Source organism: Ylistrum balloti, unplaced genomic scaffold (genome assembly GCF_031769215.1).
Source record: "Ylistrum balloti isolate Yb309-2 unplaced genomic scaffold, AGI_CSIRO_Ybal_v1 Utg370634, whole genome shotgun sequence".
Lineage (NCBI taxonomy): Eukaryota > Metazoa > Mollusca > Bivalvia > Pectinida > Pectinidae > Ylistrum > Ylistrum balloti.
In genome coordinates, this window is record NW_026782387.1 from 117,364 (window position 1) to 134,090 (window position 16,727).

General features: G+C 35.5%; 1 protein-coding gene across 1 annotated transcript; it reads left to right on the forward strand.

Annotated features, from left to right (window-relative positions):
* The first annotated feature begins 8,064 nt into the window (after nt 1-8,064).
* Nucleotides 8,065-11,891, forward strand: LOC132557155 (uncharacterized). The gene is made up of 3 exons (XM_060221647.1): nt 8,065-8,406; nt 10,839-11,033; nt 11,511-11,891. Exons 1-3 carry the CDS (start codon nt 8,065-8,067, stop codon nt 11,889-11,891), a joined length of 918 nt encoding a protein of 305 aa, XP_060077630.1.
* Nucleotides 11,892-16,727: the final 4,836 nt, after the last annotated feature.

Here is a 16,727-nt window from a genome sequence, read left to right on the forward strand (position 1 = left end):
AGCTCTCGCTTTGTATGACCAACACAGTAATTATATCCGACCATCGATTAGATTATTCGTGACACCTGCACATATTGTATACAGACTGGTATATCCCTACATATCTCCACACTGAAATCCTTTACACCACTGGACATTTGTACACAGGTAGTGTGATAGCAATAATCACAACATAAATGTCTATATTTCTTTGTGATCAGCACGCAAACTAAATCCAATATGACCCATTATTTGTAGATAGTCATATTCATAAGTATTAGATTTGATCCCTAGACAACACCATATAAACCAACTAATATGAACATGTCTGTGTAAGACCAACTTCATGTGGCAGGGATACACATTCTTCTACTAAATATTGTATATCCCATTTTACTGTAATTATTTGTAGCATAATCGCCATTGATCACAAAAGACAGCGGTTTAGAATTTCCCCCAATTATACTTTGTGTTGTGCTGTTAATTACTACAAGGCGGACAGCTAGGTGATGCCTGTTTATGTAGCAGTGTAGTATAGATCTCATTGACCTTCTCCAATACATAGGGACAGGCCACTAGTTATTAAACACTAAATAAATACTTCATAACTCGCATAGACATTTAAATAAATAAATCATGATGTATTCACCTGTAGATACATATAATGACAGCTATATCAGTACTGAAGTACCAGTCTGTCATATCTATCTGAATTATATACTGGAGAACATTTCTACAGAGATTTAAAAAAAAATAATAATAATAAAGAAATAAACAATGGGTTGAGTTTATTACATGTATTGACAAAAAGACTGTTTTGAATAAACACACTGATATTGGCTTTAGCAGTAAGAGATAACAGCCTTTCCTTCATTACCTATAAACACTTCAGGCAGCACACAGGTAATGGACTATGCACTAAGAAAAAGATAAAAAGTATTGATCATGCTGGCTTGGACAGCAACAAAAGTCAATTGACCTCTTTCTTTAGCTCTCCATAACTAAAAAACATCAGGTAGAAAATTAGTTCTGTTAAAGCAAAAGAAAAATAACAATGGAGGTATTCCATAGATAGATAATGTAGTGGGGGTGTAAGAGTTTAATTCACACTGTGACAGGTAGTTCTAGCATGTATACACAAGTATTACCTGGATACCATTTAAAGTACAAAAACATTATCAGCATTGTCTGCTTCAATCCTCAGATCTTAGGGCTAATAATTCCCTTAAGGTTAAAGTTTCGGTCTTGTTGAAAAAAAATGTAGCCTTGATTTCTATTTCAACATACACCACCAAAAGAAAATATCTTATGTTTGAACTACTAAACAATATATACTGAACAAAATAAGTTAAGGATCATAAACTTGAAACAGTGCAGTTTTACATACAAATAATAATATGATTATATTTTAAATTTTAATGACATAACATTCATTTTAGTCTTTAATTACACAAAACAAATTCATTTGTGGTAATTGCTACCAAGAGCAGATAACCCTGAGTAACAGCACCCTTGAAATCAAAGTGTAAGAGGAAGTAGAGCAAGTTAATCATGTAGACAAGGAAAACTCATCAAACTGCAATTGGCAGTTTAATAGGCAGTATGACCTCCGTTGACATCAATAACTGCCCTGCAACGTCTGCACATGCTCCTTATTAGTCGTCGGTGGCTGATCTGTGGGATGCGCTGCCATTCCTCTTGCAGAGCAATCATAAGCTGTTGGCGGTTCTGTGGCGGATTAGGTCGAGCTGAAACCCGGCGTTGCAAGGTGTCCCAAGCATGCTCGATAGGGTTCAGATCAGGAGAACGACTTGGCCAGTCCATGCGAACGATTGCTTCACGTTGAAGATAGTCGTTGACCACACGAGCACGGTGAGGACGAGCATTATCATCCATCAGAATAACATCATGGCCAACAACTCCTGCAATGGGCCTTACTATAGGGTGTAGAATCTCGTCCCTGTATCGAACAGCTGTTAAAGATCCATTGTCTATGATGTAGAGGTCTGTATGGAAGTCAACACTGATCCCTGCCCAAACCATCACTGACCCACCACCAAAGCGATCATGCTGGACAACACAGCAGTCTGCATAGCGCTCTCCTTGGGTTCTCCATACCCTCCTCCTACCGTCATGGAAGTCAACACAAAACCTAGACTCATCTGTGAACATAACATTTCTCCAATGACGTAATTGCCAATTCAAATGATGAGTGGCCCATTGATGTCTGGATTGTCGATGACCTCTGGATAAAATTGGTCGGACTGCTGGTCTTCTAGCTCGTAAATTAGAGGCATGGAGTCTGTTTCTGATTGTCTGGGATGAAATCCTTAGATTTGTAGCACGCTGAAACTGAAGATTCAAGACAGGAGCACTCAAAAACCGCTGACGTCGTGCCGTGATGCAAATGAATCTGTCCTGTCGGGCTGTCGTACAGCATGGTCGTCCAGATCTGGGGCGTTGACGGACGTTATTTGTCTGTTGATAGCGATTCCATAGCCTACTAATCACGCTCTGAGAAACATGAAGCTGCGCCGCCACATTTCGTTGAGTTTGACCAGCTTGAAGGAGCCCTATAGCTCGCGCGGCTTCCATATCATTTAAATGTCTTCGCATGATTAGTTTTTCAAGTTTTCGTTACAAATTGATTAAATGTTTCCAAATTCAACTTTTTTTAGCTTAGAAGTAACAGAATCAAAACCTGCAAGATTCCTCTGTAGTAATAGACCAGTCAGTTTTTCACACCACCATAGTTAACTAGAGCGGAACGGCAAGACCTTCAGATGCACGTGCTTTCACCTTTGACATGACTTTAGGTACATATTGGAGAAACTACGAGTGCAATTACCGGCAATACATGATTTGAATTTTTAAAGATATTATGGTCACAATTTATGATCCTTAACTTATTTTGTCCAGTATATATTTAAGTTCATTCCTCTACATGAGGAGGAAATGTTGGATCCCTGACCTTTCTCCAGAGGGAAAAGGCTGTTCGCAATTTTAATGGGAATCTCTAGGTCAGACTAAAGGTATTAAAGTTAACAGGAATAATTTGGTTTTCACAAGTCCTTGGTCAAGTTTAGATGGGTATATACCAACCATTTGTATCAAAACTACTTCTCTTATTTTTACTGAAACCACTGGAATCGGACATTCCCTATGTGAAATATCGCTATGGTACAACGAAAATAACAGGAATCATATTGGTGTTTTACGTTCAAATAAGCCAAGTACACTGCCCTGTTAATGTTATACAGTAACAAACACAAGCTCTGAGAGCGGTCTGGAAGTGCAATTTCACATGTAGATAGGTACACTTCAATGGGATAAAGAAGGTAACCCATCAATAGATCAGAGACCGTAAAATAGCCTTAAAGTTGTCAGCGTTTGAAATCTTTATTTTTTGAAACTACAAATGTCACCGACGCGTTTCGGCTTAGTATGTCTACATCACTTTAGACTCTGGACCGCATATTCCTTTTAGGTTTACATTGTGTAGGACTTGAGTTGACGGAAAGGAAGTTCTTGGCATGCACTGTAAAGATACACTTATAAGAGAAGTCGATCAAATGCTGTCTCCATTCATGAATCACATTCACAAACATAACCCTGAATCAGATGCAACATCACATCGATCGGGTTCTAACCGTTACAAAAGCAATTATCTTGACTTCTCGCCGATCACTTAGTTCCTGTCGATAAATACCAATACCATAAACATCTTACATTTCCGACCGTTTCTTCCTCATTGAAGACTTGTTTCAGGACGATGGGTCTTGCGTCAAACGAATTCTAACTGCAGACGATTTTTATATCGGTAAGATTGATTTTACGAAATAGATATACCTTTTAAAATATACGGAACGCACCAATACTCTACCCGTTCACGACTAAAACAAAATTTCTTGAATGAATGGCGAAAACAGACCGGAAGAAGACAAAATTTATTTAAAAATCGATCTTTCATCATGCTTTAAAGCCCCAATATACGTAAAAATCACTATAAAAAAACAAACTTTATCTTATTTTCCCCGTAATATATGTAACAAAACAAATACTTTCCTTTAATAAAAGAAAATAAAACTGACTGTTTTCAATTTAAATAAAAATTGAAAAAATCGGAAAATAAACAATGTGGGACCCACAATAATTCATACATTACCGCTCGTAGCGATCACATTGCGCATGCGCATATTCCGCGCGTGTAAACATGGCAGACACAGTACAGACGTTCACCAGTCGCTTCCTTTTTTCCGATCATACATAAGGACTGTTCTGAATTCTTACGTTATAATTGTGCGTCGTATCGTTTCTAAACTAATTATTCCTTCTAATAATTTCCCAAAAATTGAGTGTTTATCACAGGAACACCTCAAGTCTACGACAAGACTTCGCAAACAATGCTTGTAAACAAAAACTTACCGAAGACATATCTGCATGTGCTTCCTCTATAAGTAGAAACCTCAACTCTCGCGAGATCAGGTCACGAACTTTCAGACGTGGTTCGGCAACAATCGTAATTTCGATGGCGGCGTGTTTAAAATGGAGGTGTGTTTACAAAATGCGAGTTTCAACTGCTCATATATCAATACTTTATGCACAAAGTCATGGTAACTATTGTTTGAATCACTTAATTTTATCTACATCTTAGAGAATATCTCAATAATTATGTGTGATTCTACACTAAATTTTTGGTGAATGTTACGTATATTGGGGCTTTAATAGTCAAGATTCGCCTGACCTTTCGTGCTACTGATCGTTCGGGACGAGGCCTTTAAGAAGACTTATCATCTAAACAGACTAGTAATGAAACAGACATTTTATTTATATTAATTGTGCGCCGAAAAGCAAATTGTATGTTCTTTGAATTACGAAACAGAGATGTAGTTTAATTAATTATTACACTCTAATGTATCGAATTCTGTTTGCATTGAAATGTACTTCTCACGGTGCGTGTCTTTTGTACAATTCTGTGGGTAATCTAGACCCCACATTGTCATAAACATGATTAAAATTAATCAAATACATGGGGTTCTGCATGTTTCTAAAGACAGATGATACCAACCTCATATGAATGTCTTCATAGCCATGCAATTCACGGGATCTTAGCAATCTATGTATTTGCCTCGAATTACTTAGGTGACGTCCTCAGTTCGGCTCTCTGGTGTTCATACGACAATGAATACCCAGTTAACAATACGGAAACAACGACAAAAACGAAAACTTTTATACCGGTTTGTGTTGCCGACGAAGATTTGACCAGGGTGTATATTTAACCATTGTAAACGGCAAGAAAAATACCAACAAGTCAAAAGAATCATATTTCAAAATCTGTTTTTTAATTACAGAAACGGGAGAAAAACAGGAAAAAAAACGAATAAAAAGCTGATCGCGTTTACAGCGTTTCCAATGTGGCCCTAAATTCCGCAAATGTTCAACTACGCTGTTTAAATTTTGAATGATTCAGTCTACAAATATTAACCTCAATGTTGAGATTTGAGGTTTTGCATCCGGAGCCTTGCTACAATTCGTAGGGCCTCGCGAAACTACAAATTTCCAAACACTGGTAGTAATTTTCACATGTCAAACTTTTCGCGATTTTCCTTTTAAAACGATCGATTTACATTTTAACGAATTAAATTTTCGTGACCTGGATATAAAAGAATGCGATAATGTACCGCGTAATAGTGAAAATATCGTCCCCGCAAAATAATCAGCTACAGTACATAAGTTCTGACCGATAAAAAGAGAGAAAAGGTCGGTAGAACGTCAAAATAAGTCACTCCGAGCTGCTCCCGTCCTGGTCAGTCACATCTTGTCACGGCCTTTGGACAAATTTTTGAAAAAAATAATAAGTTTGCCAATACGAAACCAAACTTTGGTGGTCTTCACCAGTTATAATTAAATTCATAAATCACTCAAAACATGTGTGGGTACATTTTATAATCATGTAACTGGTCCAGAACACTAATGTTAAGGATTGGGATACAGTTTGTACTATTCGGCGACCGCTGTTAAAGTCACGCGCACTAGTTGGGTCCAGATGTAATTCCTATGAAACGCACCTTTATTTTTGCAAGTTATCGCTGATATATCAACCTGAAGTGTAATAGAAAAATTACCTCTTAAGTTTATTTATTTTATTTTTTTTTAAGAAAAGAAATAGTTATATCAGCCTTGGGGATAACTATTCGTAAAAATGAAGGCGCATGTTATGACAAATATATAGAAATTAGTAGAATGGACCCAAGCGCGTGCGGATAAGGTGGGTTGTTGCGTGTCCCAATCTGCAGTGGTTATCAACACTAGTCATAACTTGTTTTAAAAACCATATAATTATTTTGTAATTGTTATTTAATGTTGTTGTTACTTTGTGAATTGATCGTCCCATGCAAATTTGAATACACGACCATTTCAGTCAATGCGCGTGTTGCATGATTAATTATTGTGCAATCAAACAGCTGGGTATTAATAAACATAGCGTATATGACTACACACTAATCAAGATTTATTGAAGTCTGTGTTATGACGTACTATTATAAAAGTGCGAGTGAAATGATATCACACACATGGAGATCTGATAACTCGGGCTAAAACAAGGAGAAATGTTGATAACAAGGATCTTGCTTTTGTTTACATTTCATATAAAATTGATCATTTTTGTCTCTGTTATTTAGTTTAAGAATCTGTTGTGTCCTCTGGTTGTTGTTCAACTAGATGACCACGAAACCAACTCGAGCAATAGTCATTCATAATGCGAAATGGGATTTTTCGTACCAGTAAAGAGACGAAGCACGGTTTTTTTTCGGACGTGAAAAGGGAAATGCAGATTTACCCTAATCAGACACCATAGATTTCAGAGGTTGAATTTGCACTGAACTTGTGTTTTTTTCCATAAGACGAAGGGTCCTTACGGAAATACCCGACCCATTCAAATGACATTTCGTCATGCCTTGCGGCATCATACAAACGTATCTCTAATTGTGATCAGATCAACCCAGACCGTTTTAACTACACAGTTTATAGATAATGGGCTGGAATTTGTATAATTATTTACCAAAGCAGTAATCTATCTAGTGTCTATATATCTTACTACGGGACAGTCCTGGTATAACTTCATAACTGATTTTAAAAATACCGTCACAGAATCAACTCAACCTATGACCAGGCATCAGTGGTGGACTTCCAGTTCGTTACGGGTCGGGATACTGGATCAGGATTGTGGCTACCTTACTGCTGGACACGGAACCAGCACCGAACGAAGGGTCAGTCTGGCACACGCTGCTGATAGTTAAGTCTCACAATATCTTAAGATTGATTAGTCCTCATGTGAAGTCAGAAATAAGTTGCATCTGTCTATAAAACCGTATCGCAAACATTGTCTGAAATATGGTCGCCCGCCTGAAATACGTAAATATACTGGATTAAGATTCACACGATGAAGGTAATAATGCAAGCTTTTAACTTATTTTCCAATTCCAAATATAATGTGATGTTCTCTAAAAGTAAAATTTGTAAAATGAAAATGTAGCAAGACTGAGCAAATACGAAAGAAATTTTCATTCTAGAATAAAACTCCTTTAAATCAAGATTGATATGAAGAAATTGTCCAATAGTTATATTTTCACATACATTCAAAATATCAGAGCGCAATTTAATCCTCTTCTGGTGTTGGAACAAAAATCCATATGCTTGTCCCTTTCAGCATACGCCTGGAGGCTGAGTAAAGATGACTTGGGACATTTCTTTTTGTAAAATACTGGTAGTGCAACGACAGCCCATAAGTTGTCTCTTGGGCACCGAGTAAAAATGACTCAAAACATTTTTGTAAATAGGTCCATTGATCTCTACAGCTATCTACAGTCCGTTTCTTATGTCAAACGACTAAATAAAGAGTCATCCTTAAATGACCATACCATATCAAGCAGATAAGAATATTGCAGTTTAGTTATGACTAAATGTTCCTTAACGCGATTGCTGTTGGTCGCTATAGTGATGACATCACTGGTGTCGTTGTGGACTATGATAAAATTTGTACATATGATCCCGGCTTCCTGTGGAGACACCAAAGTCATTGTAATGATGGAAAAAGAGAACAAAGTCATGGCAACAGACTTATCAGACAATCCTGTGAAGGGAATATTTTCTCAGATACGTAAATACGTGGTAGAACCTCAAAGATTTACACCCCAAAGCTTAGTAAGGGACATAAACTCAAGTAAGTTAAGTTCTACAGATTACAGGAAAGTGATGACCTATCTGAACGGACAACGGGTTGCCCAGGACAATCCGACTTTAGTGTCTCTTATAAGAAATTATTACATAGAGATGCCATCTTCAGACCCATATCAACTGGATAACCCAGATGTTGTAGAGTTCTCGAAAGGTCAGACACCAGTGGTGGACAGCCGACTTAATTACATGGTAAGTGTAGAATTGTGAATGTACAGCCTTTCATACCAGGACAGTTCTTATAAGTGACTTAGATACATGGACAGTTCTTATAAGTGACTTAGATACATTGACAGTTCTTATAAGTGACTTAGATACAAGGACAGTTCTTATAAGTGACTTAGTGATTTAGATACATGGACAGTTCTTATAAGTGACTTAGATACATGGACAGTTCTTATAAGTGACTTAGATACAAGGACAGTTCTTAGTGACTTAGATACATGGACAGTTCTTATAAGTGACTTAGATACATGGACAGTTCTTATAAGTGACTTAGATACATGGACAGTTCTTATAAGTGACTTAGTGATTTAGATACATGGACAGTTCTTATAAGTGACTTAGATACAAGGACAGTTCTTAAAAGTGACTTAGATACAAGGACAGTTCTTATAAGTGACTTAGATACATGGACAGTTCTTATAAGTGACTTAGATACATGGACAGTTCTTATAAGTGACTTAGATACATAGACAGTTCTTATAAGTGACTTAGATACATGGACAGTTCTTATAAGTGACTTAGATACATGGACAGTTCTTATAAGTGACTTAGATACAAGGACAGTTCTTATAAGTGACTTAGATACATGGACAGTTCTTATAAGTGACTTAGATACAAGGACAGTTCTTATAAGTGACTTAGATACATTAACAGTTCTTATAAGTGACTTAGATACATTGACAGTTCTTATAAGTGACTTAGATACATGGACAGTTCTTATAAGTGACTTAGATACATGGACAGTTCTTATAAGTGACTTAGATACATAGACAGTTCTTATAAGTGACTTAGATACATGGACAGTTCTTATAAGTGACTTAGATACAAGGACAGTTCTTATAAGTGACTTAGATACATTAACAGTTCTTATAAGTGACTTAGATACATTGACAGTTCTTATAAGTGACTTAGATACATGGACAGTTCTTATAAGTGACTTAGATACATAGACAGTTCTTATAAGTGACTTAGATACATGGACAGTTCTTATAAGTGACTTAGATACAAGGACAGTTCTTATAAGTGACTTAGATACAAGGACAGTTCTTACAAGTGACTATGATACAAGGACAGTTCTTATAAGTGACTTAGATACATGGACAGTTCTTAAAAGTGACTATGATACAAGGACAGTTCTTATAGGTGACTTAGATACATGGACAGTTCTTATAAGTGACTTAGATACAAGGACAGTTCTTATAAGTGACTTAGATACAAGGACAGTTCTTAAAAGTGACTTAGATACATGGACAGTTCTTATAAGTGACTTAGATACATGGACAGTTCTTATAAGTGACTTAGATACATGGACAGTTCTTATAAGTGACTTAGATACATGGACAGTTCTTATAAGTGACTTAGATACATGGACAGTTCTTATAAGTGACTTAGATACATGGACAGTTCTTATAAGTGACTTAGATACATGGACAGTTCTTATAAGTGACTTAGATACATGGACAGTTCTTATAAGTGACTTAGATACAAGGACAGTTCTTATAAGTGACTATGACACATGGACAGTTCTTATAAGTGACTTAGTGACTTAGATACAAGGACAGTTCTTATAAGTGACTAAGATACAAGGACAGTTCTTATAAGTGACTTAGATACATGGACAGTTCTTATAAGTGACTTAGATACATTGACAGTTATTAGTAACTAACATTTTTGAGATGTTATAAGTGACTAAATTTAAGTAAATTTTATGCAATTAGCTAAATGACAGTTCTCATACAAGAATATAATTTGCAAAATTTTGCACTAGTAAATTGGGTAAGATTATGGTATTGTTAGGGCAACTACAATTTGTATGTTTCTTTATGCCAGAAATATTTCTGGGCCAAACTGATCACTTGCAGTATTTTTTCTCAATATATCATACATTTATATTGTATCACTCATATATTGGGATGTCTTTTATAGTCTTTATAAATGACACATCATTGAAGGCAAACATTATAATAAAGTGCTAGCATGATTTGGTATATTATCCTATAAATATGGCATTTATAACAGCTATAAATGTCAAAGCAATGCAGTTCAATAACTGTGTTTACCATTTTTTGATATTTTATATGGCCTCGAGTCATTGGAATGTCAGAATAATTCTCTTTTGCCATTTGATTCATTTGAAACTGGAATCAGTATTTCACTGTCTGTGCATTCCATCGGGTGGAACAGCCATTTAAACATCTCTTTGGCTACAATTATGACATCATAGTGGCAACAGAAATAATTGTATTTATTGTCCAACAAATTTCACTTCTGAGAGGCTTATAAACATTTTAATGTAAAAGAAAGGTCTGTGATAACGTAGATGATAATGACCAGAAGGCAAGATTCTACTCTAGTATGATATTTTACAACAGCAATCTAAAATCTTATCTTTGACATAGGAAGGAGGGTTTTATGTTGAATGCGGAGCACTGAATGGTGAGAAAGGTTCCAACAGCCTGTTTTTCGAAAGAGTAAGAAAGTGGAACGGATTACTGATTGAGGCAGATCCTACTAATTATAAAGCATTGAAAAGTAAACACAGAAAAGCTTTTACACTGAATGCCTGTCTCTATCCTAAACCCTACCCAGCTGAGGTAAGATGTAAGGTTTAATGGAAGGCACTTCCCTCGCTTCAAAACAGTGAATGTGTGAAAAATCACTTTATTTAAGTTGATGAATAAGTGAAAGGTGGGGACATCAATCAAAATACCTGGGACAAATAGCAATATGGCCGCATATGTCACTGTACATCTTGAATGTGCTTCACTTCCAGATTTTGATTACTCTTAGAAAACAAAATTTGTTTCAACCATGCAGTTAATGGTACTGTCTATTTGCCATGGTCAGCGTGTTGGTACCTAGAAATCTATGCATACAAAGAGTTCCCTCCCTTTGGGATTGACTGTTTCCTACAGTTTTTGATAAAACATATAAATAAGAAATCTGCAATTCTCTACTTCTACAATATTGGGAAAGTTCGTGATAAAATAAAACATTTACTTTTGTAAATTACTGTCTGTCAAGTAGCAAAAAAGTTTATCTGAACTGAAGCAATACCTTAAATTTCCCAGGTTATGTTCAACAAAGCATACAACATGGGGAGGGCAATTCATGATGACTTTGTCCGGAAATGGCTGTCCAATCGAGGGATAAAACTTGATCCCGTTCAAGTCCAGTGCTTTCCACTGTATTCAATTCTGCTTGCCCTCAACCAAACTACCATTGATTTCTTCAGCCTTGATGTAGAAGGAGATGAAGTTGACATACTCAAAACTATTCCTTTTGATAAAGTTCATATAAAAATGCTGACTGTTGAGTATTCACATGGCTCAGGAGGGAAGTTTGAACTGCAATATTACATGGAATCACAAGGGTATGACACTCTAGTCTCAATGGAGAGAGACGACGGTGGAGTGAAAGATCTGATCTTCAAAAGGAAAGGTTTACTGTAAACTTAATAAAACTGTCCTACTGTTCAAACAAAACTTAATATCTGAAGTTCTGTTTTACTGCATATTGGGAAAATTTTGATTAAATTTTATTTTTGCACCTTTTGCAAGTTGGAAGAAAATTAAACCACAGCCATTTTGGTTTACTGGTATGGCCAGTTGGACCAGGACTGTTTGTTAATGAAACTTTCTATCCTGCTTCAATTAAGTCATTCTAGGTCTGTATTAATATTTGCAGGTCCATCACAAAATTTTATCGAGAAATTGCCTTGATTTAGCACAGCTAAAATCAAATGTCTCCCATTCTCGGGAATGAAGTAGTTGTGAAGTGAGTGTGTGTGTGTGTGTGTGTGTGTGTGTTTGTGTGCAATTGTGTAGTTGTGCAAAATATTGATAAAAGTTAAAAAAACAGTCGTGCATATATACTGAAATTGTTGAAGGTGTTGATGAGGAAGTTGATTGATGAATTACCAATGATTGCATAAATAACTCTGTTATAAAAGGACCAAGACCCCTCATTTTTGTACCTGACACACCCTCTTTCAGTCATGAACATGTATGCCAAATTTAATCATCTCATCTCAATTACGAAGAGAGTTATGCTCCGCACAAGTTTTTTTACAAAAGGCAATAACTCTATTATAAAAGAGTTGTAGCACCTAATTTTTGTACCGGACACACCGTCTTTAAGTCATGAACATGTATACAAAATTTCACCATGCTATCTTAATTATGAAATTATTGGAAGTTCAAGAAGAAGAAGAAGAAACTTGTACAAAAACAATATGTCTCCCTTCTGGAGATGGGGAGACATAATAATACAGTGAGGTACTTCCAGTGGATCACTCTTCAGAGTTGTAGTGACTTGAAGATTCACCAATCTAACCCTAGAGAAAAGAAATATTGACGATCAAATTTTTTTCTGCCCTCATGTGAAATTTCTGGAAAATCTAGAAATAGCTTTAATTCATATATGCCTAGAATTCATGGTTCAACCCAAGAACAAGGGATGTAACTGACATCTGTCACACATAGCTAGTACATGTTAGTGTGATAGCTGGACAACATAAAAAGGCAAAATTACCATCTACTGGTGCTGTAGGCTGAGAATAAACAAAAAATCTAACAATCAGTTAGATATGTCATTTACTTTCCTCACATACTCCATCGGGGGATCCCATGGAAAAATTCAGGGTAGGCAAAGACAGCCGGCATGGGCTGTGACACTCCTCACAGTAATGTAATGAACCTATGTAGCATAACCATGTCACAAATTGATAACACCATGAATTTTAACACTCAGTCTCACCCTAATGTAAGGGAATCTAGCCCCATTAAAAACCTGGATACACCTGTCATAGTTAAGAGAAAACAGATCAAGTCTATTTTCTGATATTTAATTCAAATGGACAATGGTACAATGTACAGGTTAAATGAATGTAATGATGAAAGAAAAAAAAATCATCATACACACATCATACACACATCATCATACGCACATCATCATACGCACATCATACACACATCATCATACACACATCATACACACATCATCATACGCACATCATACACACATCATCATACGCACATCATACACACATCATCATACGCACATCATACACACATCATCATACACACATCATACACACATCATCATACGCACATCATACACACATCATACACACATCATCATACGCACATCATTATAAACAACATAGGAATCAGCCTGTTAACCTGTATGTATATGGTAGTTAACAAAAAAAATCAGTTTTTACAAGTTTTTACCCATCCATCATCCCTCCTATTATCCTCAATTAATGTCTTGTATATATGTAACATTTTGTAAGCCAAGAAAAACATAAATGTTAAACAATTTCATTTCTGTTAAACATGATTACTTAAAATTTTATATATAAATATATTAGTACACAATGTTAATATCTGATATACTTCCTAATTTTACTTCATTGCATTATCAGTGCCCCACGTCACTAATAGCCTTCATTTATCTTCAACATCTCCATCAGTTGGACACATTTTCTTTTTTGATCTGATAACAGAATGGAACACTACTTATCATCTCACTAAGTCAGGTTCTTTCTTTTCTTCTGCTGACTCAATTTTAGATTTAAATATTTTTTTCAATTTCCTTCGTCTCCTGAAAGCTGGTCGTATATCTCGCTCATCCATGTCCTCTTCTTTATTGATGTAGCCTGTTGGTGAAGTGATAACATACAAATAGTAACTTGATTTACATACAACAAATTCATATACAGTATAGGAGAGCTGTTCAATAAAAAATGTCCCTACACAGCTCCTTTACAAACAAGCAATAAAATATCACGTTACCTTGGCACAATGCTGAAGCATTCAAACAGCAATGCACATGCAAAATTTCAACACAATTTGATAAGAATTATACAGATACATCATGAAAAAATATGCACTTCTGACCATTGACATAATGTTCCATAATTGAATGAAGTTTCAGACTAAATATAGAACATCTGCAATCTTTTTGAGAACTGGTCAGCTTAAGGTAAGAATGGTAATATTGATATGGCAGAGGAAACATTACATTCTTCCTCTCAAAAGTTCATCACATTTCCATCAAAAATCTATTTAAGACTCTTAGAAAATGCCAAAATTGGTTCTAGATGGCTACACTGAATAAACTGAAACTTTGAGATATAATATCTAAATTATAATACAGAATTAATTTTAGATATATGAACTGAACTGGTAAAAGGCCGAAGGTAGAAACAAATAACAGCACTGCCTCCATATTTGGCTAACAAAGAACCTATCAGCTTTGATAATACCATCTCTCATCCCTATGTTAGAATGTGTGTACCTCTCTCTTCACACTCCTGGGTGTCAGGGAAGCCTACAGACCAGAAATGCGGAGGTGTCTCAGGTGGAACGTAGTGAGCACGATGCTTTGAGCAAGACTGCACCCTCTGTTTGACCTCCTCTTCACCCAAACCCATCGCAGAGTAGTACTTAAACAGAAATTTTGGAAATTAGAGGCATAACATTTATTTCAATAGGATTCAACATGACCAAATTAATTTTGCTATGAAACTAAGTGAGGATATCACCATTTGTTATTTCCACAGTGTTTATACAATATTTGAATTCCCATACCACTAACATCATACAAGTTTTATAGTTTTGGACTATGGTGGTTTGCCTACAAAAAAACTTTAGATTCTTAGAATTCATAAATATTGTACAAATATTTTGAGTTATTTGATAAATAGAATCTTAAACTTGCTTCTAATTCTGATTAGATGTATGAAACTCGTCACAGTTTCTTCTTTCACAATGCAAGAAATTCTTTTAAAAAGATTAAATTTTTGACAAATTTCATCTATCTAATATGATATTCAACTGATCATGCTTTGATCATGTTTTCAAAATTCTTCAGCAGGTAAAGTGGACAGTTATCCATATCACAATTTTTCTGACCTGTTTACTTCAATGTTATACAGCAGTGTACTCTCCTAATAATCACACCTTACTCAACACTGTTGAACAAGAGTACAGCAGGGCGCAACAACATATGCCCATCCCATGCTACAGAAATATTTAGTATTTGTTTTATCAAAAAGAATATAAAAGAGGATATGATAATAATGAGTCAAAATGTCAAGAGGGAAAACAGAGCCATGTTTTAATGATAAATTATACCAATTTTTATAGAGACAAATGGAAAGCTGAAAGAAATCACTGCACAAGATTAAAATGCTGAAAAGAACAAAGGTCAATAATTTTTTGGAATATTATTGAATCAACAAGTTTTTCATTAGAGGATAATCTCATATGGTTTTTAAGCCTACCAAGTTTCAAAGAATTTGGTTGACACTGAAGGGGGAAATATCTAGATACGATAAAATGGTGTGAATTGCGAGTTAGGAAAACATAATTTCATGTAAATCTCAATCCAACTTCAAAAACTGTCGAACCACACTGCTGTGTAGGAAAGCACAACTTGATTTCACAATGATTTAAGCCTATCAACTACAGCGGTAATAAATGAGTAAAAGACATTATGTAAAATATATCAATCAAACCTCAACACTGTCACATTTCATTCTTGTAATCTTCATGAATATCATGTAATTTACTCTAACCATTTTTTTTAAATTCTGACTGAAATGGTTATCAGAAATTTCTCCATTTTTCATAAAAAAGGAAAACCAGAAAAATTTCCCTTTTTCAACAAAGGGTAGTATTACCCAAAATCTAGATTAACCCCATGATGATTTTAGGACAAAATTAACATTATGAAAACAACAAAGGGCAATAACTCTTCCAAATACAGTCAAATCCAACTGTTGCAAGAAAACACAACTCAATATCATGTGATTAAGGCTATTAAGTTTGAAAGAAATCGGTTAAAAGTTGAGAGAGGAAACCCCAGACAAGATTAACATTACGAAAACTGCAAGGGGCAGTAGAATCAATATGCCATTCATGTCATGGCTGATGGACCGATGCCATACCATGATACATCCGGTGAAATACTGGACTATTCTACACCCTCCAAGGAAAATCCATCAATTTCATTTCAAAGTGCTGTTTGTAACATTTTCTTGTTATGTACCAACTTAAGTATGTTTTCTGTTAAATTTCACTAGTGAAACACCTTGCCTGATTTGTATTTGTCAAATGCTCTGTTCAAATAAAAGAATAACGCATGGAAATTCAAAGTTACCTCGTATTTCATCATATCTCACATAGCCCACCGAGCTAAACCAAATAACCATTGAAATAACCATCACTCTGAAAATGGAGACTTGTAACATTTGTGAAAATTATTCTGTAATAGCACAG